Here is a 21,422-nt window from a genome sequence, read left to right as displayed (position 1 = left end):
CTCCTCTTCCCCTCAGCATCCTTCCATCTCCACATGTCTAGGCTAGGCAGACATTGAAAAAACATGGAAGAGCTAAATAATGACAAAGGAAAGGCTGAGATAAACAGGGAGCACCCACTGCTGTATTTCTGATCCGCCATCAGAGAGAATAAGAAAATTATAGCTCATTCGATGGTGGGAGATATTTAGAATCACATCTGATTGATTGCCTGTTTCTGAGTTGTATTTGCAGCTGCCAATGAGAAAACTCAAGTGTAATTTGTCTTCAGAGAGCTTACCTTCTCCTGGTAAATCATCCCGCCCAAATATGAAGAGGTTATATCCACACTGTCTTTCTAAGACCTCTGGCAGTATCTTCAGAGCAAAAATATCTGATGAACACAAGCAGCTTGCTCTGTTTTTTGGATACACAACGTAAGCATCGTAGATCTTCCCATCTGAAACTAAAGAGTGAGCAATAGCAGTAATATAAAATGGATTCTAAGGACACGAAAGCAAGTAAACAAACAAAAAAATTTCTAAACTCTGTTTTTTCCCCACTTGAATCATTCTTTTGGGTTCTAATCCTGCTATGCTAAGCCTGAAATATTTGTAGAATCAGGCCTAGAATTCAGTATTCTGGATCTGAACACGCAAAAGAAACCTGCAAAATTAAGTAGGTTTGAATATCCTTTTTTGAACTCCGAATAAAAAAATACTATCACTGAATTATCTGCAGAGTAGCAGTTCCAACAGTACAACTGAATACTTAAAATTTCAACTGCCATGTAACTCACACGTCATTTTTCTAACCTGGAGTTTCAAAACACAGCAACCACTTTGACATGAAAACAAAAACAAAGTATTTGGCAAATTTCAAGGTCTGAATAGTATTAGATATTTTGGAACAAACTTTTCAGAAAGACCAAATTTAAAAGACTTCAAAGAAATCTAACAGAACCTCAATACCTCTGGAAAATATTTTCTGTTTCTCTAGCCATGTACCTCCTCTCAGATGTTTAGAAATGACCCATTCTTCAGCATGCTCTCATAGACAGCACCCCTATCAACATTTTTCTGCATGCCAGGAATTTAGAGAAAGTAAAATATAAGTGCTTTCAAATAGCAAACAAAAGAAAGTGCAATTTGTCCTGGTTCATCTATGGAAAATGAAAAACGCACAACAATTTCACTGCTTTCTGTAAGCACAGTAATTAAAAGAAATCTGACCAACTGCTGTCAAAACAGCATTCAAACTACCAAAGTGGGTCTTCAGGGAAAGGAATGATAGTACTGGATTCCTGGAAAGTTGCTGATTTTTCCCCTGTAAATGCTTTTGTTATCTGAACTAATTCTAAACATCCTAAAAACATGTTATCCTTTCAAAAAGCCCAAGGAAGACCAATCACACTCCGCGAGGTTAACTCATTGCTTTGCAAGGGAAGGTGAAGACTCATTACAACACACAGCACTGTTACACAAATGTACCTTTTTTACCCATGAAAAGATGGCAGGAGTCCCGATACCAAAGCACTATATCAATTTTGAAGATCTTGTAGATAAAGAGAGTAAAAAATACTAAAAATACCAAAGAAACTCCTCCTCCAATTAAGTAACCCTGAATGTTCCAAGCTGCAGTAGAGTGGAATAAGAAGAGAGAAAACAAACAAACAAAACACAGTTATATACTAGAACCAGAGAAAGACAAAAAGAGATGTTCAAAACTCTTTAGTCATTAAAATACTGTAAAAAAAAAGGAATGAATGAGTAGGACTGAAAGTTTTTCATGCATGCTTTCTGCAAATACTGTTATTTGATAAGCCTACTTTTACCTTTAAGAGAAAAGGTACCTTAGCAATGTGACAAATGAGGCCACTCTTTACCTGAAACACCAAAATATTGACGTATGCAGCAGTAGACTGAAAATTCTTGTACAAAATTTTATCAGTCAAAAAGCAAAAAAGTCAGAGGTGGGGAGGTGATTTTCTGACCACGCTATTCTCGCGAGGCCAACCAGCCTTCCATTGCCTCTAGCCTCCTTGAAGATCTGTCATTGAGCCTACTAATTTGTTGTAATAGATTTATTATCCTCAAAACAAACAAACAGCCTCCACAAACTGTATTTTTTAGTTCATGCATATTAAAAGATTTCTGAGGTTAAGTCCTACCCTGACAATCTTTATGAAGAACTTACAGTTATGTAACAAGCCAGAGCTCAGATCCACTTGCGAGGCAACTGTTTGTTTACAATGTGGCCAGTTAAAGGTAAGTTTGAGAATAACATTTGTCAAAGGACTGGCTCACAGCTGACAAAGCCAGCTCAATACAAGCTCAATAGACCAGAGGCTCTTCTGCAGCTAAATTAAAAAAAACATAGGCACTTATAATATCTGGTGATTTGCTTTTTTGTGTATCTGTTTTTAAATAAAAAGAATTAATTTCTTCAGCCTTGCCTTTGAGTTTTTAAAGCTCACTTTACCTTTAAGTTCTTCTACTTGAAAATGAAATTTCGTGCTAGCCAGCAATAGATCAAACTTATCCTTGCCTCTGAGCACAAGACTGGGGCCTCCAACAAGTGGCCTGATGCCCCCAAACAACATGCATGAGCCTATCTAGAAGGCGATAACACAGCACATGCATCAGTAATGGAAAGCCCATAAACTTTCCAAGCAATCTATTTCATGCCTTCACTATCATAACTGTTAGAGTTTCTCCTACTGTTGGAGTTTCTCCTACTACAGAAATAGATTTTTTTTTTCCTCCTGGCAATTTCAGCCCACTATTTGTTACTGAAGTATAGGACAACCAGGTCCACATATACATTCATGTCCTTTTGGCAGTCTGTTCCACACTTAGTTATGTCTTCCCCCTGGTCTTTTAGAGAATTGGCCATTTTCACTGCTCTTCTAGACACACAATCTCCTCTGATCCACATACTTTTTAAAGTACAAATGTGTAAAATAAAGCACAGTATTCCACTGAGGTCTCATACTTGCTTCAAATAAACTGGAATCTTTCATTAATGTTTCCTAAAACACTGAATGAGAGAAGACAGAGCAAATTAAAAGTGCCATTTTATTTAATTTTGCCAAGGATACGACAAAAAATTCACAAAGGAAGGTATTGAGCTGCATTGCCCACTTTGCACAATGGTACATCATGCAGTTTTAGCTCTAAGTAGGGTGTTGTCAAAGTAACTGAGAAGTAAGCATCATTGATCACCATTTTATCAAGATGAGATCTCTTACCTGGGCGTTCCAATTTGATGTAGGCTGTAAATTCTTCAGAACCATATATGAAGTGACAGAAAAATTTATGAGCATAATCCTTTACTTTCACTTTTGAAATGTTAAATTTTGTTCCAGATACAGCAAGTCCATGAGGCATCCCCTTTCTGTCATTAAAAAAGGGTAAAAAGAAAACATCTGTAGAGAAACTGAAATATCAGTGCTTAATATGGGATAGATTCATCTATCCACAAATACTAGAACATTCTTTTTTTACCTCTGTAAACCTAAGAAGCTAGTGAAGCACAGTAAGTATCACCGCTGTAACAGTTAGTTTCATGACCAGAGGTGACTTTGGCGTTTTCCATACATGTTGCGTTGTTGGGATTTTTTTGCTGGGTGGGACAGAGTGCACCATTAGTTTTGTATCATCTGCAAAACTGCTCAAAGAGATGGCTGATTGATAACAGCAGAGGGTCATACTACCATCCAGAGGAACCTTGACAGGCTGGAGAAATGGGCTGCCAGTAACCTCATGAAGTTAAAAGCAAAATGCAAATCCTGCACCTGAGGAGGAATAACCCATCCCCAGCCATCCTGGACTGCATTAAGAAGAGTGCTGCCAGCAGACTGAGGGAGGTGGTCCTTCCCCTCTACTCAGCACTGGTGAGATCAGACCTTCAGTAGTGGTGTGGGCTCCCCAGTACAAGAAATGTATGGATTTACTGGAGCAAATCCAGCGCAAGGCCATGAAAATGATTAAGGGAGTGGAGCATCTGTCATGTGAGAAAGCAGGCACTGTGTAGCCTGGAGAAGAGAAGGCTAGAAGATGGGGGTTGGATCTTATCAATGTGTGTAAATACCTGACGGGAGGGAGTGGAGAAGACAAAGGCAGGCTCGTTTCAGCAGTGCCCACTGACAGGACAAGAGGCAATGAGCACAAATTGAAACACTTCCCCATCTGAAATTCCATCTGAACACTTTTTTACTGTCAGGGTGGTCAAACACTGGAACAGGTTGCCCAGAGAAGCTGCGAAGTCTCCACCTGTGGAGATATTCAAAACCCAACTGGACACGGCCCTGAGCAACCTGCTTTATCTGACCTTGCTTGAGCAGGGGGGTTGGACTAGACAATCTCAAGAGGTCCCTTTCAACCTAAATGATTCTGTGAATGAAAGATTATTCATAGTAACAAAAGTGTCAGCAGAAAAATCATTTTCCAGGATTCTTTATACTGATGACGAAGCAGAAACCTATCTAAGCACACTAACAGACTTTCCAAGCTCACAGGGCCCACAGTCAATGGTGCCAACCAATTTAGGAAATAATGATGAACAAAAGTCACAAAAGCTGGGTGACCCTGGTGTCAAATGACAACAAACATGGTGATACTGCCTTTATGTCTGGCATCTATTGCCACAACAGGTTTGGCGATATAATATGCTATCCTGCTAAATACCACCCTGCTCTAAGGTAGACTTCAAAGTGTAAGGTGAGAGGGGCCACAGTAGGAAAGTACCTACAAACTGGCATCCTACCCTATATACCAAAGTGATGTGACCGTGTACTTAAGGAGGAAAACTCATTTTGCAGAACATCCTGAAGAACCAGTTTTTCTGACACATATAATTGCCAGCAACTTCTGTCATGGGATGCCAATACAAACCTCATCATTTTGCAGCATGTTCAGATTTGTTCAAGTCAGTTGTAACTTTCCTCCCAGCAGAGGAAAGAGTTACCTCCTAGGTGTAAGCCCTCAAGTCCATAATGTTGGCCATGCCTACAGTGTGCTTTGCCACTAGCAAATGCTCCACAAATTTAATTGCTGAGAAATTGATACTATTTTTTGAAATAAAATATTATTATTGCAATTAGATTCATTTCTCTGATCCTGGTTAACTTACTTTGAACTACTGATCCTAATTAGAACTTGCACAGGATGTATTTTGCACATCTCCATCTCTGGCATGGGAAAATTATCAAGTAGGTTAGTGACTAGAAATGGAGATCACTTCCAAGCAAGCCAAAAACCTCAACAGAGAATTGCTTTAAGTTAAATATATTAAATGCTTTTCAGGAAGATGTGTTTAATAGCAGCACCAAGTTGGTTTCAGAAGCTGCAGTTACAATAACTTTAAACATAACTACACAGAGCTGCACATGTCTCTTAACTGGTGAAGCTGAGAAACTTCATGCCCTAAAGAGTAATGGACTTAGTTGTGCCTTAGAGACCATAAGCTGGGGCCCTAATACTTATAGGCAAACAACCCAGTATACAGATCTATCATGAAAGTAGTAATTCCCCCTAAAAGAACTTGGGGACAAAGCAGAACTAAGATTCCTTCTGGAGATACAGATACAGATGAATAAAAAAGATCGTTTTAAAAGCAGCCTGCAACCTAACTCTAGCCATATTTTATACTGCTTTCCACTTCATGGAGACAGCAATGCTTCTGCATGACTGTGAAGTGATCAGCTGAGATTTTTTTTTCTTTCTTCTTTGCACTACATTTTAAGGGTTATATTTAACAGCAGTGATTGATACAATGAGAAAACAAACAGTACATCCACACTCTGCTACAGCATAGACCAGTCACTGAGTAACAAAGGTCCTCCTCTCTCTAAAGAAATTGCTGGTTTTATCAGCCTAATTTGTGCTTAATTGACCTGAACATAAAAAAAACCCTAAATGTCCTGCAACAAGAGCTTCTGCTTTGTGTTCTTGAGGATTAGCAGCTGTGTCTGTACTTAGAAAAGAACCACTCCACAAATAAAAGTGTGATGATTTTTTGTCTTGGAATAATCTATCCTTCCCATATTAATGATAGAGGGCAGGCTTTAATTCTATTAGCAAAAAGGATTGCATAAGAACAAATGCATAAATAAGCCTTACAAAATTGTATGTTTCACAACAACATTATAAAAACTTACATATGATTGCTTCATTACATTTGTATCAGGTATATCAGTATTTATAATAAAATGTTTACTTTCTTTAAAACCGAGCAATAAGGATATAACGTACTTGATGCAGACTTCTAATCAGTCTTTCAATGACTACTGACAGTTGACTAGTAGTCAACTTTATGGTGAATTCACTGCAAATTACTGCAGATTACTTCATGTAGAAATACACTTAAAATTCAATGTATAAGGATACTTACTCATAAAACTGTTCCCTGTAGGTGCTATCAAAGCTATCAACACCCTCATCATTAACTTGCCAGAATGGAATCAAGCCATTTATGCCACTTGATATATTACATTCCATAACTACATGGGAGCCTATAAAAAACATTTAAATACGGCAGTTGAAGGTCTTGTAACAGAAGCAGGATCAAGTGATTAGGGAACAGCTGGGAAAAGGAGGGATATCGAAAACCCCACTTACCTTATAAAAAGCAGAGTCCTTAAAACTCATCCATTTGTAATCTGCACTTGGGTGTCTCCAATCTGGATATAAATTCCACCCTAAGTGTAGGTGTCTAAATGTTCATGTCTACATGTGAGCTAGATGTCTAAGCTAGTAACAGAGTTCAGCTCTGCTGGAGTCCACTCACATTAAAGGAGATACCTGGACATTATCAACCGAATGCAGGCTCTACTGACTCCACTGCAAGATCGCAGGACTCAAATTAGTTGCATGTGCACAGTATGGTGACATCTGAGATGCATTCTAGCATTCAAGGCATCCATACAGACCTGGGAAATAGGACTTCAGATCTTCAAGAAACCTGCACTACTAGAGTACCCAGACCACCCAAGCCAGACCACCCAACACAGCACTAGACATCTATGTGTAGGCAACTGAATTGTGCCCCTGTTGATAGTAACATGAATTAAGGCCCTTAGCTCATATGCAGATACCCATGTGTAGACAATTACACCCTGGAGCTAAATCCCATTCTCAGTGATCATGCGTATCTTTAGTCAAGATCAGAGTCTTTTGGCCAACACTGTCCGCTGGGATGGTTTCTGCATATCCTCACACTCTGCTCCCAAAGGCTTTGTGTCTCCTTTTAGTCTCATGTGTGACTGCTTTCCTAATGTCTGTAATGCAATCAAAGCTGGGTTTGTTCATTTTAGCTGGTCTAAGGCACCCAGTAATACATCAGAACTTTTAATTAATGCAGTGTACAAGCCATAACAAATATGGGCCAAATGCTATTCTAAACTAAGGAGTCTAAACAAGTTGTTGCATGACACATCTTAATAGAGGCTGAGGGTCACAGGCAGCCCCTGTACTAAGAATTGCTCTATTTTCCATTTTCTCAGCAGGTACTATGAAGGATTAAGAAAATCTTAAAGGCTGTCTTCAGTAAATTAAAGACTCTTTTAAGGGCCTATGCAGATCAGACTCCTTCTGAGTAGAAGTTGCATTGGTAAGAATTTTTCTGAATTAAATGGGAAGTCATAACTAATTACCAGTCAGAACTGGGGACAAGATTTACATATTTTGATGGGTAGGAGATGCACTACAGGGAAGCACCACCATAATATTACTTCATTTCTTCCACAGTTACAATTACAAAGGAAAAGGAAAGTTTTCACACATAAAGATTAGGGTTGTGCAAGGTAAAAAAATTACTGTGGCAAGTCTCCCTATTTCAGTCTAAGATCTAGTGAACAAATTTCCTTATTAGTGGAAGAGCACATTAGAAGAGCACAAAAGCTTTTCAGGCATGTAATTGCAATGAAGCTGAAGAAGATGTAATTACCAGAAAAGAAGAGGCTGCTGAGCCATTTCTGAATGTTTCCAACAGAATTAAATAACCTTCTGAAGACTGCAGGACTGTATGTCTATAAAATAATACTGTTTGTATCAGATCCTAAATACTCCCACTGTTTAAAACAAAGCCTTCTGGACTTTGCAGGAACATAATTTCTAGTAAAGCTCATTCATCATTCTGGTCAAAATCTACTGACCCTCACCAGAACCTGGCAACTTCAGAATGAGGTATCTTTCACAAGTTGTTGAGGTCAAAACGGAAAGAAAAAAAACCACACCCAAAAAACCAAAACAATTGCAACAACAAAAAAACCCAAATAAACAAAACCACAAAACCCACCAGTACTTCAGTGCTGTTCACTTTAGTTTAGTTCCATATACTCAAAGTTAGAATTTGGGCCAGACAAATGTTTCACATAATGTGAAAAGAAGCGTGAAGCCTCAATGTGAGAAAAGAATCATACACAGTATTTACAAGCTCAATGTCAGAAAAATCATCAGCAGAAGTAGCCATGTTATGCAGGACTACCATCAATGAGATGTACATAAAAATAATCCACAGTGCTCTGGCCTCAGATCCTGTATAGTGCCAGAACCCCAAAGCAACCTTTCCTCAGAGCTTCTCTAATTACCTAATTGGCAATAATCCTTCCTCAAAGGATTACAAAACAGCTTAGATCTTGTACTAGTAAATCTAGTAAATAGCCAATCACACTTCTCCAAAATCAGTTAATGCCCTTTTTAATCAAATACTCTTTACAGTTCAAGCAGCTCCAAAACTTACTCTTCTGGGCTACGTCAGTAGAACATAACTCTGGCCGATATATGGTGCAATCTAAAGACGTATAGGTTTCCTTAGGAAAAGACTTGCATACCATATACTTGGCCCATAGAATCACAGAATAATTGAGGTTGGAAGGAACTTTGGGAGCTCTCTAGTCCAATTTCCTGCTCCAAGCAGAGCCAGCTCTGAGGTCAGACCAGGCTGCTCAGAGCTTTATCCTATCAGGCTCCGAAACCTCCAAGGACAGAGACTGTACAACTTCTCTCGGCAGCCTGCTGCACTGTCTGTCTGTCCTGACTGGGAGGAAGTTATTCATTATATCCAGAATCTCTTCTTTAAGAAATTTCTAAGATAAACAATACCTGGGATATCCATCAACTAGCAGTTCATTGTTTCACAAAAGGCCAGTATCTGAAACCCTTTAATACCTTAGAACAAGGAATAAAATCCAGGTTGTGGAGAGGGAAAGTAGGCAGGAAACATACAGGAGGAGGAAAAACTACTGAACTGCTCAACTGGTAACTATCCTAACATGTTACCTATATGTAACCGTATTTCCACAGATACTGAGGATATGTCAAGACATACACACCGAGAAGTGGTGCAAAGGACAGATGGCAATAGAATAAAAAAAATAAATGCATCCACCCAACATGCTGGTCAAGAGACTCTAATCTTAAGCACACAGTTATTGCCCCTGCAAATTATTTCAGGGAATCATGTTCCACCCTCTGTCTTCCAGATATCCTCAATCCATGTACCTACCTCCCAGTCTTGCTAAAGTCAGTGGAACTGTTAACGTGTTATTTCAGAAAGACCAGGAGCTTATTTGTTTTACTGAATGTTAATGACTTCTTAAATAGTCACTACTTACCAAGTTCTACTTCAATTGTATTATTCTTTGGATAAATAAACTCTGGTCTTATTCGCAGTGGTCTTTCTAACAGAAACAAAGAGAAAAATAAAATCTTTAGGCAAGAAGAGTCCCACAACTTACTTCAACTGATAGTTTTACAATGGTTTTGTTTTATTGTTTGGTACTATTGTAACACCATACTTACCACCAGTTTCAAATTTACAACAGAAAATATCTCATGAGATTTGCTGTACTCTATCCAAATTACTCTATTTTACCTTCCAAGTTAACAGAAGGTTTTAGCTTACCTTAAAAATACTTCGGAAAAAAATCTCAAATTTACTGGCAGTTGTTATAAAAGTAATACGAAACCAGAAAACAGAAACAAAACAAAAAAATGCAATGAGCTTTGTCAGAGAGATGGATAAGGAAGAGAAAGAGGGATTGTCTCACCAACCTCCTAGATCAGGTGAGTAGCTATATAAGTAAAAGACTAAACAAGCACAAACTTAAACTGGGCTGGAATTGTATCATTCTGCACGATATATAGACTCACTGCTAACAACCCAATGTTCTTGTATCACCTATCTAAAGTCAAAATTTTGATTTAATTCAGAAAGTTGGATGCTCTACTTCCAGCCAACTTTTCTGACAGAACTACTATGCTGGTACAGCCAGTTCTATGTCCCGTTAGGTGCAGAAAAGCACAACCAGGTGCCAACAGTAAGCCAATCCTTTCCAGAGGAAGATACATTAACTTTATAGTATTTATACAGCTTGTCACATCTTCTTTCCCATCAGTTGAGATTCCAGTGAACTTTGTAAGCAACTTTAACAAGGCCACAAGCAGGTATTTTCCTGTGATGGTCTCAGCAAAAATTCTTTTTTTTTTTTTTTTAAAGGTATTGAATTTAACGGTGCATTATTTGTTTTAGCAAAACCAAACCGCCCTACCCCAGTAACCACTGCTTCCTTATAGTTCTCATTCCTAACCTCACATTTCTCATTTCCCTGTGACAATTCTCCCTCAGAAGCAATGCTCAAGGGTAGCAACATGCATTATTGTATTTTAATTTTAGCATTCAGGAAGTAATTAATTAAAGAAGATTTGCAACTCTAACTTCACAGAGTTGAAAAGTAACATGCCAAATAGCTTATGTCTGCATACAAATATTTACAGCAGAGCTAAAAAGAGAATAACCTCAGTGCACTTACCTTTAACCTCTAGACTCATAGTTCGTGAAACATTATATTGTTTTCCCATATACGTGTATACTATACGGCATGTGTAGTTTCCTCTGTCTTGTACAGTCACGTTGTGAATCAAGACAGCGTTTTCACCCTCTGCCAAAAGAAGTCGCTTGTCTTCAAGAAATCCAGGCTTACACTCCTAAATATATCAAAAGTTCCTGTGATTTAAGGGAACTAGTAATCTGATAATTAAGTTACTGAACTCTACTGATTATTAAAATACTTGCCAAATACTGATTTTTTTAAAAAAACATGATGCGAGTTCTTTTCCAAGCATCACTACACTCTAACATGAAGCCCGATGACGTCTTACTGCATCTGCACTTTTTAAAAATCACTGCAGCAAATCCTTTAATTTTTAAAATGCTGTGTTTTATTTCACTGCCTTCATTAAATGCCAGTTATCTACCCCAGGTGTAATAAAAGTTATTACACATGTAGCAGAATTTATGAGAATACATGCCTACGTTTCTACTTCAGTGAAATGAATCAGGGCTGCTGTAGCAATGCCTTGTTCTGTTGAGTATATTACCATTTCTGTGGCAATGCAAATACAGCGAAAAAACTTCCTTGTCCTCCCTGACCTATAAGCAGTTTAGAATCACTTCATCTCCAAACAAGATGTATAGGTGCAGGACCAAGTTTATTTCACATGTACAGGCCCACGTAGCTACTTTAATACCGGCATTAGAATTATAAGTTGAGCTACTTTAGAATTTTACCTTAACATGGACAAAATCCATGTTTCTAAGCTTGCATAGACTACAGAGTGTTTTGGCAGAATCAGAACAAGAGGCATAAGAATACAATACCATGATCAACAGACAGGACAAGCCTAATATTCTGGGAAATAGAAATGATTATGCAGAGTCTTGTATTTAAGGAAACATACAGTTTTTAAACTTATTGTCTACATAAAATTATCACAGGATAAATGAGATTTTCACAAATCAACACGCCAAAACACGTTTTTTACTTTGAAAAAACAAGCAATCCAAAAAGAGAATTTTTTTTTTTTTTAAATATGCCTCCCATACCTTACATCTCCCCAGTAGTGTAGGATGGAAAATAAACCTTCCCTTCCAAAAGCTGCTTTTCACAGTTCCTTTATAACACATTTTAAATAGAGTATTTCCTATCTTGATATACACATGCACAATACCTTATACCAGTGTACTTCAGGCTGATTATTGTCTTCATCTTTAAAATGTTCTAGATCAGGGCATATAATCTTTCCAGTATTTGTGCTCATCACTTTTTGTTCAAACTTCATTTTTCCGTTAAAACACAAACCATTATCATTCTTAAAAACTGTTAAATTTATAGTTTTTTTGTTAGAGTGGTTAAGGCTCCTGTAACGAGAACAGCAGACAAGTCAGGTCATTACCAACAAGGTTCCCTGTTTCCAGTAGGTCAGGGAGTTTACCGAGAGGGACTTCAGCGTCTTCAGCAGCCTCACCTCTAACACTCCTGCTACAGCCCCCCTAGCTCCTAAATACCACCCTCAGCGCTTCAGCCCTGTTCCAGACTGAAAGAGATGGGAATAAGCTCTGACTTTGTGTTGTGAGCAGAAGTGGAGTCTGCTCTGGAAACACCAGAAGGGAAGCCAGGACTTCTCAGAGCTGACGCTCTACAGAGCCCACAGCACCAACCCAGGCCTTGCCATTTTCAACACTACGTCTGCCAACATACAGTAGTGCAAGGTAACCCAAAACATAGCTGCACTGGAACACCCTCAGTGCCAAATGAACAACAGAAGACAATAGGTTCATCTCAGCATTCCTTGGAGGGACTTATCAAGAGAAACAGGCTGGAACTCTTAGAAGAGAGATAAAGCTTTTGAGTAACATATACATCAAGGTGCAATATCAACGTGAAACCACTTCACACCAACAGCTTGCAAGAACCTGTGGTACACTATCACTGCAGAGGAGAGATGGCACTAGAAACCAAAAGCCTAAGCCAGAAGTAAAGGAATACTCTCTATTAATTCAGGGCTCAACTCTTCATTTCTTAGTGATATGCTAAGGGAGAAGTTTCCAGAAGAGTGAACTGCATGTTTTGATAGTCCTGGCTTCAGCTTCTATATACTGAACTTTGACAAGCTCTGTAATTAAGGTTTAAGCGACTGACACATAAAATGCAGGTTACAGGTTAACACAACTGAACTTGTAGCAAGTTTTTTCTCCTGCTGTTATGTTTGTCCTGTTTGTCCCTGTTATGCAAGCCAGGGACATGAGGTGCCCACGAGAACGCATCTCATAGCTAGAGTAACTAGAAACATAGTAGGAAAGACTAAATTAAAATTATTTAACTGGGTAGCTTTGCAAGGATTACATTTATTCTGACTTCCAATTTTAGCTTCATTATTGACTCTGGAGCAGGAAGGTGCAAAGGCCTGTGACCTGTGCCTATGCTGGAAGTTTTTGCTGATCACTGTTAATACATTCACAACCCAAACCCCTTCAGCATAACTGATGTACTGTATGCACACCAATACACGTAACTACGCACTAGTGAAACAAATTTTGGGTCACTCAGAAAGCCTGCATTGGCTGTTCTCAGCGTGCTGTGGCAAGACCATCAGGAAAAGAACAACTTCTTTGCACCTTCGCAAAATTAATTCCCTGTTCAGCACACAGTGAGTTTCAGCCATTACACCAGCACCACCTGAAGTGGTGAAGTCCAGTACACTAATTTGAGCTTTAAATATAGCAAAAGCTTTAAAGTGCTAAAGAGTTTAAAAGAATCTATTTCTTCTTCCTTCTTCTCTGTGCACTCAGATCTTTTGAACAGTACTGGGCACACGTTATTCTCACTGGCTCTAAAGCTGTCTAGCACATTGCTTTGCACTTCACATGCATTCTCATTTTTGACCATAGCATTTAGTAATGCCTTAAAATAAAACATTAGAAAGGTTTTCTGCCTTTTAGTTTGTAAATTTCTAAAAGGATTCCCAAAAAGTAGCTAAGCTCTCCACAAAGCCTGTATGTGGTGATACTGCGTAACATACAGAGTTTGCTCCTCTCAGATCCTTCTTCCATTTAACCATGTCCAATGAAGAAACCAAAATATTCTTCTCATCTGTCAGTATCAAACAGCAATTTGAGCACAGGAAAAGCTGAAGCAGTTAAGACTTTTCCCTGTGACCTTACACTTCATCCAAAACAAACGAACAAAATAACAACCAACCACGCAGACCACTATCAGTATTACCATGCTTTAAGATAAAGAGTTTTCTGCATGAACCTCTTTTGCAATGCTACGTGTGGAATTTTTAAAAAGGGCAGCACATAGAAACAAAAAGTATAGTCAAAACAGTGCTTTTAACTGACCCAAGTTCTCACCTAAAACAAAAAATTCTGTATATTCAAGTTCCATGAATATATTATCACACTTGTAAGCATTAGCAAAGCAGTTGTTTCCCTCTGCCCTTCCTTACCTTACATCACATTCATAAAGTCCAGAATCTTCCAGTGTTGCAGGAATAAACCAAAGCAAGCTCTCTCGCTGATGGACCCTGGCATCTCTCTCTGTGGTTACTGGTGTAGCACTACCATTTTTGTACCACGACAGATTGTAATCAGAGTGAAGCACTGGCAGTGTAATTATTGGGCAACTAATAGCTATAGGCTCTCCGACAAGCACAAAGTAATCACAAATAATGCATTCTTCTATTAAAAAAAAAGAAAAAAATTATCAGTGCTGTATATTATCAGTATGCAATTATCTGTACACTATTATGTTTTAGAAGTATTAATATCCATTCCAAGTTGCACAAAATTAGAAAATAAACAATTTACCATCAAAACATCACCAGGCTACCATTTTTTTGTTTGTTTAGCACCTTCTGGTTGAGGATCTAAACCACATTTTACAAAGCTTAAGCCACAGCTTCCTTCTATTAAGCTAGTCACCAACAAGCACATGTAAGTCCAATAGCCTCAGTGCAAACCAAGACATAAGAAGACACATGGGATTCACCAGGCAACACAAGCTTCACAACTCATCTTTTGTGCCCCTGTTATTTGAGCATGTTAATACTTTTGCAGAATTACCAGATTCTTAATGTAGATACTATCTATGAAAGCTATAGCGAAAACTACTTGGAGAATACTAGCTTAGCACAGAGCAGGCCATTTGGCTATAAAGCAGGTTTTAAAGGCTTCCAAACTTTTGCATACATATGCAACACTGAATTCCCATGAAACTGCAAAACATCTAACTGAATTGATTTTACAAGTCTTGCTGACTGACTGTATAAACACAAGGCTAATGTATTGCTTTTCAAAATAAAAAAGTCTTCAGTAACCTTTCCAGTCCCACCACCTTCCTGTCACCTAATTTAAAAATTTCCAGGTAGGTCCTTATGGATTTTAAGCTAATTCAGAAACATTAATGTTAGACTGCTTATGTCAAGAGCAGCATCACTAATTTATGTAGTCCTAAATTTTACCGAAAAATTAGATCTACCATTAAAAATATTACGAATTAATTGCAAAGGAAACTGAGCCCCGCTGCTTTCAGGACTAGAGCTACAGCATGCCTCTTAAAGAAGGCATTCAAGAGATGACTTTAAGGAATCAAATCAGTTTGGACTTCTTCATAGGAATCAGGGAGAGGCTAATCAAAGCCCCAGTACCCTATCTTTATGTGGTTCAATTTAAAAATATTTATGTCAATCTGTCCATTCCATCCCCAGTACAACTTCAATCCAAGAAGAGGCATTCAGCACATCTTCAGTATGCTGAAGCAAAACCAAACCTCAAATCCACTATTTGCCCTCAGTAACTCTTTACTACTACATACACACAACTCATCTCCTGCACGTTTTCTTTTTTTAAAATGGTGATTTCAACAACATATTTAACTTACCAGCACTGAACAGAGGTATCAGTAGAATGAGATGACCAATGAGCAAAAATGTAGATGTCATCTTTTGCTGCAAAGAAGAATTTTTTTCCATTAGTGTGGTAGGAGTGTTTAAGTTGCAATGTCCTCTGCACCCTTCGTTACTCCTTAAAAAATCAGGAGAAGCATTAGTCATCTCGGAGAGGGAAAAGATGGGTTTGGTAATTTAGCCTCAGCCTTTGAAGGTCTCAACTACAGCAACTGTTGGCCTCCACTGAAGGCTGCTCAGTTTTCAGCTTTCTACTGGAATTTTCCCAAATTTCTAGTAGAATAACTCTTGCATAAAGGGTAATTTTCCTTTGGCAGCATAGTTAACCTCCCCTCCCTCTAGCACAGACAAGTTATGTTAGCATACAGTGATTTAAGCTATACTGTATAATTTAGATAACAAGCTTAATTAAGCTACTTCTTTCCACATGTTTACAGGAGACACAATCACAGAGATGTATGAGGTTTCATTCTTTGAACTGTTCTTGTAACAGTTGAGGTAGCATGGCTTTTAAGAGCAGATGAAGTTTTAGTTCTTTGCTGGAAAACAAGCACACTGCAACTCCAGTGCAACTTCACAGGCACTTAAATTGCTGTCTAAAGTCAAATGTGTGTGGAAACCGCAGCTAATATGAATTGCTGTGGTCAGACACAAAACAAAGTGTTCAAGAATTGTAGTTTCATTTCACACCTCAGGTCGTCTTTGCAGCTTTCTCCAACAAAGACATGACTGAACAGATAACCACTGCCCTCATGGCCCTCAAGTGGCTTCCATGAAACCTCTAAATCTTAACCAAGTCCTGCTCCCCTCTCAGCTGCACCTGCTTTGCCTTGGCAAGACGTCATCAGAGCCCTTCCCAAGCCTTCTACTGTGAGCCAGCTGGCAAACACTCAACTCCTTTACCTTCCGGCAGCTCCTTGTAGGTTAAGGTCTGCATTTAGCTGTCTTGCCTTTCCTCAATTCCTGACTATTCTACATGCTGCTCCCTTTCACTCTAAAGCAAACTGGTTTCCCATGTAGCAGTCCACTGCAAAACATTCATTGCACAGGTCCTAGTCAATAGGACCAATTTGCCTTCTACCCAGCTAGAAATGGCTGGAAGAAGAAATGATATTCCCTAAAAAACACAAATGGCCTTGACTTACTTTTATACCCAGTAGAGTTCACTTTAGTGACAAATAAGCCACATCAGCTCCTTCTTTTGAAACATCTCCTATGCAGAAGTGTTGGGGTAGTAGGGGGGGACATGCAGAGCAGAGTTCACGTTAATTTAACAGCCTCCAAGTATTTACTTCTTTTGGACAGTTTATCTGACAAAGCACTCATACCATAGTCTTTATTTACTTGCCTTGTATATGGTAACTCGCCCATGAGCTGATGATCATTCCTGAAGTTTCAGTTTACCTGTAAAGGGTGGAAAAGGCTGGTGAAGAAGACGAAAAAAGGATTTTACAAAACATACCATTTGGACAGCAGCATACACATATAAATCCAAGTTTCCTACAGACATTCTAAATGTAAACGCAAGAGCATCCCTCTGCCTACGCTAGAGAGATCACTTAAAACAAAAAAGCAACAACAAAACTTGCAGTAAAGCTTGACCAAGAATTCCAGCAAAGACCTTTGGAAAATGAAGTTTCTGTCAAAACCAAGATAACATTACACAGATGTCAAACAAGCAACAAAACCAGACATAAGGAGCCACTTACATCTGTAAGATAGATTTATCTATAAGATAATGTATTATCTGTAAGACAGATTTAACCACAAAAGAAAGAAAGACTACTTAAACTTAGGGCAGGATAGGAATAACTAAGCAATCCAATAGGTTAAGCTTTACATCTTGCACCCATTACTGATCTCCAGCAACAAGAGTGGATGTCTTTCTAATATCGTATGCTAAAACTCAACTTTTAAAATGTTTTATTCTTTCAAAATGCACACACACACACACACACACCCCCCCTTCAAATATTGAAGTGGTAAAGCTTAAGAACTCCGGAAAGAAGGGAAGAAGCCTCTAGATTTTGTAGTTACAATACGTGACAGTGTATGGAGCATTTCTATTCTGGTCAGTACAGTTTCAAGCAACCACACAAGGTCTTTACATTCTTTCTTAAGCAGAAAATACAAAGAAACACCACCCAAAATCCACAAATCTGAAACAGCAAACAATCTATAAAGCAGATGTTTGTTCACGCACCTAACAACTTTAGCCTTGTAGTGCCTTCTCTCCCAGTCTCAGCTATATGAAATGCCCCTGTGATACAACCACAGAAGCTCAAAAGTCTCACTTATGCAGAGACAATGGCAATTTCACTGATGACAGTGCCTACGTACTTAGTTTGTAAAACTGCTTCAGCTCAAAGCTTACTGGGCTCAAAGGAAAAACATCTGTGAAGTCTTTTAAGAAATAAATAAAAAAAAAAATTGGAACAAACAACCCCACACTACCAACGAACCATGTTTGTGGTGTGAACTACTAAAAAAAGAAAAGGTTTGGTTTCCAAGTTGCTTTCCTAATATTTATCTTCCCACAGTTGAAGTACAACTTACTACTTCTCCTCCAAATTTCTAAAATTACCATCTTGAAAACAGAAATATAAAACATGTGGACCTAATTTAAGATACTAACATTTTGTTCTGTGCAGGATATCTATATTCACAGAACCTGCCCTTTTAATTGCCTTAGGCACAATGACAACTTTAAATGCTGGAGGAACGGGTTTTAAAGATGTATTGGGTCCCTAAGTCTGCATCCAGCAGAATTGTCCTTCAGGAAGCTGTGCAAAACACATAACTGTATCCTGCCCTTTTAATTGCCTTAGGCACAATGACAACTTTAAATGCTGGAGGAACGGGTTTTAAAGATGTATTGGGTCCCTAAGTCTGCATCCAGCAGAATTAGCAAACTTGTCCTTCAGGAAGCTGTGCAAAACACGTTAACTGTATCTTTGTTTTCCAAATTTTCTGTCTCCAATTTTAAAAAGATTTTACTTGTAAATAATTTATAAATACATGGACATGAAAGATCCTTGCAAAGGCCAACACAATGAGAAAACGCTCAAGACACCAGCATAGAAAGCATCTAAGCCCCTCAATTGCATATCAGCATGTGACTGTTAATTTACTTAAGTGACTTTTAATATTGGTCACTGCCTATGGGGACTCATTACAGCAAGGGTGACAAACAGATCCTTAGCCTTAGACCCATAAAGAACAAAGAAACTGTGATTTAAGAGCAACTCATTATCATCTCTGCAAACACCATAATAGCATAGAGGTGCAAAGTGCTCCAATTTAGTAGTGTACCTATCTGAAAGAACTGCATTAACTTTTTAAGTAAAACTTTAATACAATTTAATTGAAAGGGGGGGAGGGGCAGGGAACCAAACCCATGTATGGCCACTTATATCATCATAGAATCATAGAATCATCAAGGTTGGAAAGGACCTATAAGATCATCAAGACCAACCGTCAACCCAACACCACTGTGGCCCCTAAACCATGTGCCGAAGTGCCACGTCTACATGTTTTTTGAACACTTCCAGTGATGGTGACTCCTCCACTTCCCGAGGCAGCCTGTTCCAATGCCTGACCACTCTTTCAGTAAAGAAATTTTTCCTAATATCCAATCTAAACCTCCTCTGGCACAACTTGAAGACAATTCCTCTCATCCTATCACTAGTTACTTGGGAGAAGAGACCAACACCCACCTCACTTGCTCCAAAGTACAACCACCAAGATGAGATTCAACCTACCACAACAATTCATAATGCTCACACCTTGTTCCTTGCTGTATTTATTCCTATCAACAGGCCTCTTTAAAGCTGCCGACCAGGGTTAAACCATAACAGCAAAGCAAGATAAGTTGTAAGACTGTATCTTGTTTCCAGTTTACCACTCTCCTGAGGTCTCAACTTTCCTGTCTAGCATCCTCAATATATAAACAAAATGCAGCTGATGATTTTACAGGGGCATGCATGAATGCTGAGTCACACAAAATGATGCACAAGCATCTTCTAGAAGTGGATCTTGTTATCCACTCTGGTATTCTGACACTGAAGTGATAACCACAAACTTTAGTCCTTAAATGCCTCCTCTCCAGACAATCCTGCAAGATCCAGGACTGCAAAAACCTCATACCTGTAAGGAAAACGCATTACCTAAGACATTCAGTTGAAGCTACATCAAAATGAAGTCACAGAAATAAAAGAATATCCACAGAGAGGCCTGCAACAGTTATATCTTCGTAAGTTAAATTCCAGTTCAACTTTGAGACAAAGTATTAGCTGCTCTTCTAAATCTAGAATCTGAACAAAATGTTTTTTATAGGTACTGCCTCATCTTTCACCAAAGCACAGGAGGAGAGATGGGGGAAAAAAAATGCTGATTCTAGCATGGTAAGTGCCACGTCTACATGTTTTTTCCACCTCGCTACCTATCCACCCACTTCCACCTCACATCAAACTGGAGGCAACAAGAGCATCCAAACCACCTTGAAAGGAGCGATCTTGTCAGTATTCAAATCAATTGAAAACAGTACCTCCTTTCAGCATCAAGTGGAAGTAAGCTCATTTTGCAGTCTGTGCTTGGAAGACTTTTCTATGTAATTTCAACTCGTGATACCTGTCAATATAAAGTAATGCAGACTTTAATGTGGAATATTTTATTTAAGTACAAAGTACATTATTACCTTTCCACTAACATTTTCAAAGCACAGTTAAGAGGCATTTAAAAGGACCAGAAGGGCTCATGCAGACAAAACTATATATATAAAAAATACAGTGATGCAGAGTATTCAAAAATTAACGTATTAGCCTTGAGGGGGAGGGAGGAAATCAGTAATATTGTTTAAAAAAAAAGTAATGGGTATTTCTCATTTAAGGATTAATTTAAAATATCTGAATTAAGGATTCTGCATTATAAAACTATTTTTGTGCAAGAGTTTTATGCCAATTTCTCAGCTTTTACAGCACTCCAATTTCACAATCTATGTTAGAGGCGAGCATGTTCATTTAGCAACTCCAACCTGTTTTCTGAGAATCCAACCACATCGAAACGGTCCAAACAAGCATACAGCTGCTGAACTGATGAAGAAAAAAAACAAACCACATCCAGCGTTTTGCTCGAGTCCCTGATGAAAACTCTCCAAACTTAAGAGCTGCTGCTGGAAAGAAACCTGAACCTTGATTCAACTCAGTAGTTTTTAACGGATAGCTCACTCCTACCTAGGTTTGATACAGATATTTCTGCAGGCAACCCTTTCTCCTAAAGCCTTGCTCACGTCATCATATGAACAGTTAAAAAAGAGCCCCTTGTTTGATCACGGTTATGCAATAAATAGTTTCTGTCGTGTCTTACTGGGTTAAAGAAGATTTATGCCGAGCTTTACCCTGCTTCCTGTCACAAGTACTTAAAAAAATGTGGCAGCGTTCAGCACTCCTACAGTTTTCATTTTTATACTGCACCTCCTACCTGGGTTTGGAACGAGGAAGCAGACACAAACGCAAAATAAAAAATTACTTCCATGGAAGCTCTTTGGTGCCATAACAGCTGGAAAACCAGCAGCCACAGGCAGAGGTAGCGGGACTGTGTGAACACACCGCCCATCAAAACAAACGGCCTCAAAACACGTCTGTAATGAACAGAAACCGAGGGCTTTGGGGGTTGTTTATTCGGAAACCATCAGCACG

General features: G+C 38.7%; 1 protein-coding gene across 1 annotated transcript in view; it reads right to left on the bottom strand.

The window, feature by feature from the left end:
* LOC104626063 (interleukin-1 receptor type 1-like) overlaps nucleotides 1–15,792 on the bottom strand; it is a 17,387-nt gene extending 1,595 nt beyond the window's left edge. Inside the window, exons 1-9 of the mRNA XM_010293885.1 lie at nucleotides 15,702–15,792; nucleotides 14,269–14,500; nucleotides 11,989–12,178; nucleotides 10,791–10,965; nucleotides 9,594–9,659; nucleotides 6,371–6,491; nucleotides 3,228–3,373; nucleotides 1,468–1,611; nucleotides 279–443 (exon numbers count right to left, since the gene is read on the bottom strand). Of these exons, the coding sequence (XP_010292187.1) occupies nucleotides 279–443; nucleotides 1,468–1,611; nucleotides 3,228–3,373; nucleotides 6,371–6,491; nucleotides 9,594–9,659; nucleotides 10,791–10,965; nucleotides 11,989–12,178; nucleotides 14,269–14,500; nucleotides 15,702–15,792 (1,330 nt within the window). The remainder of the gene's footprint in view (nucleotides 1–278; nucleotides 444–1,467; nucleotides 1,612–3,227; nucleotides 3,374–6,370; nucleotides 6,492–9,593; nucleotides 9,660–10,790; nucleotides 10,966–11,988; nucleotides 12,179–14,268; nucleotides 14,501–15,701) is intronic.
* Between the last annotated feature and the right edge of the window lie 5,630 nt (nucleotides 15,793–21,422).

This window comes from Phaethon lepturus, unplaced genomic scaffold (assembly GCF_000687285.1).
Source record: "Phaethon lepturus isolate BGI_N335 unplaced genomic scaffold, ASM68728v1 scaffold6489, whole genome shotgun sequence".
Taxonomy (NCBI): Eukaryota; Metazoa; Chordata; class Aves; order Phaethontiformes; family Phaethontidae; genus Phaethon; species Phaethon lepturus.
This window is presented reverse-complemented; position numbering and strand designations above follow the sequence as displayed.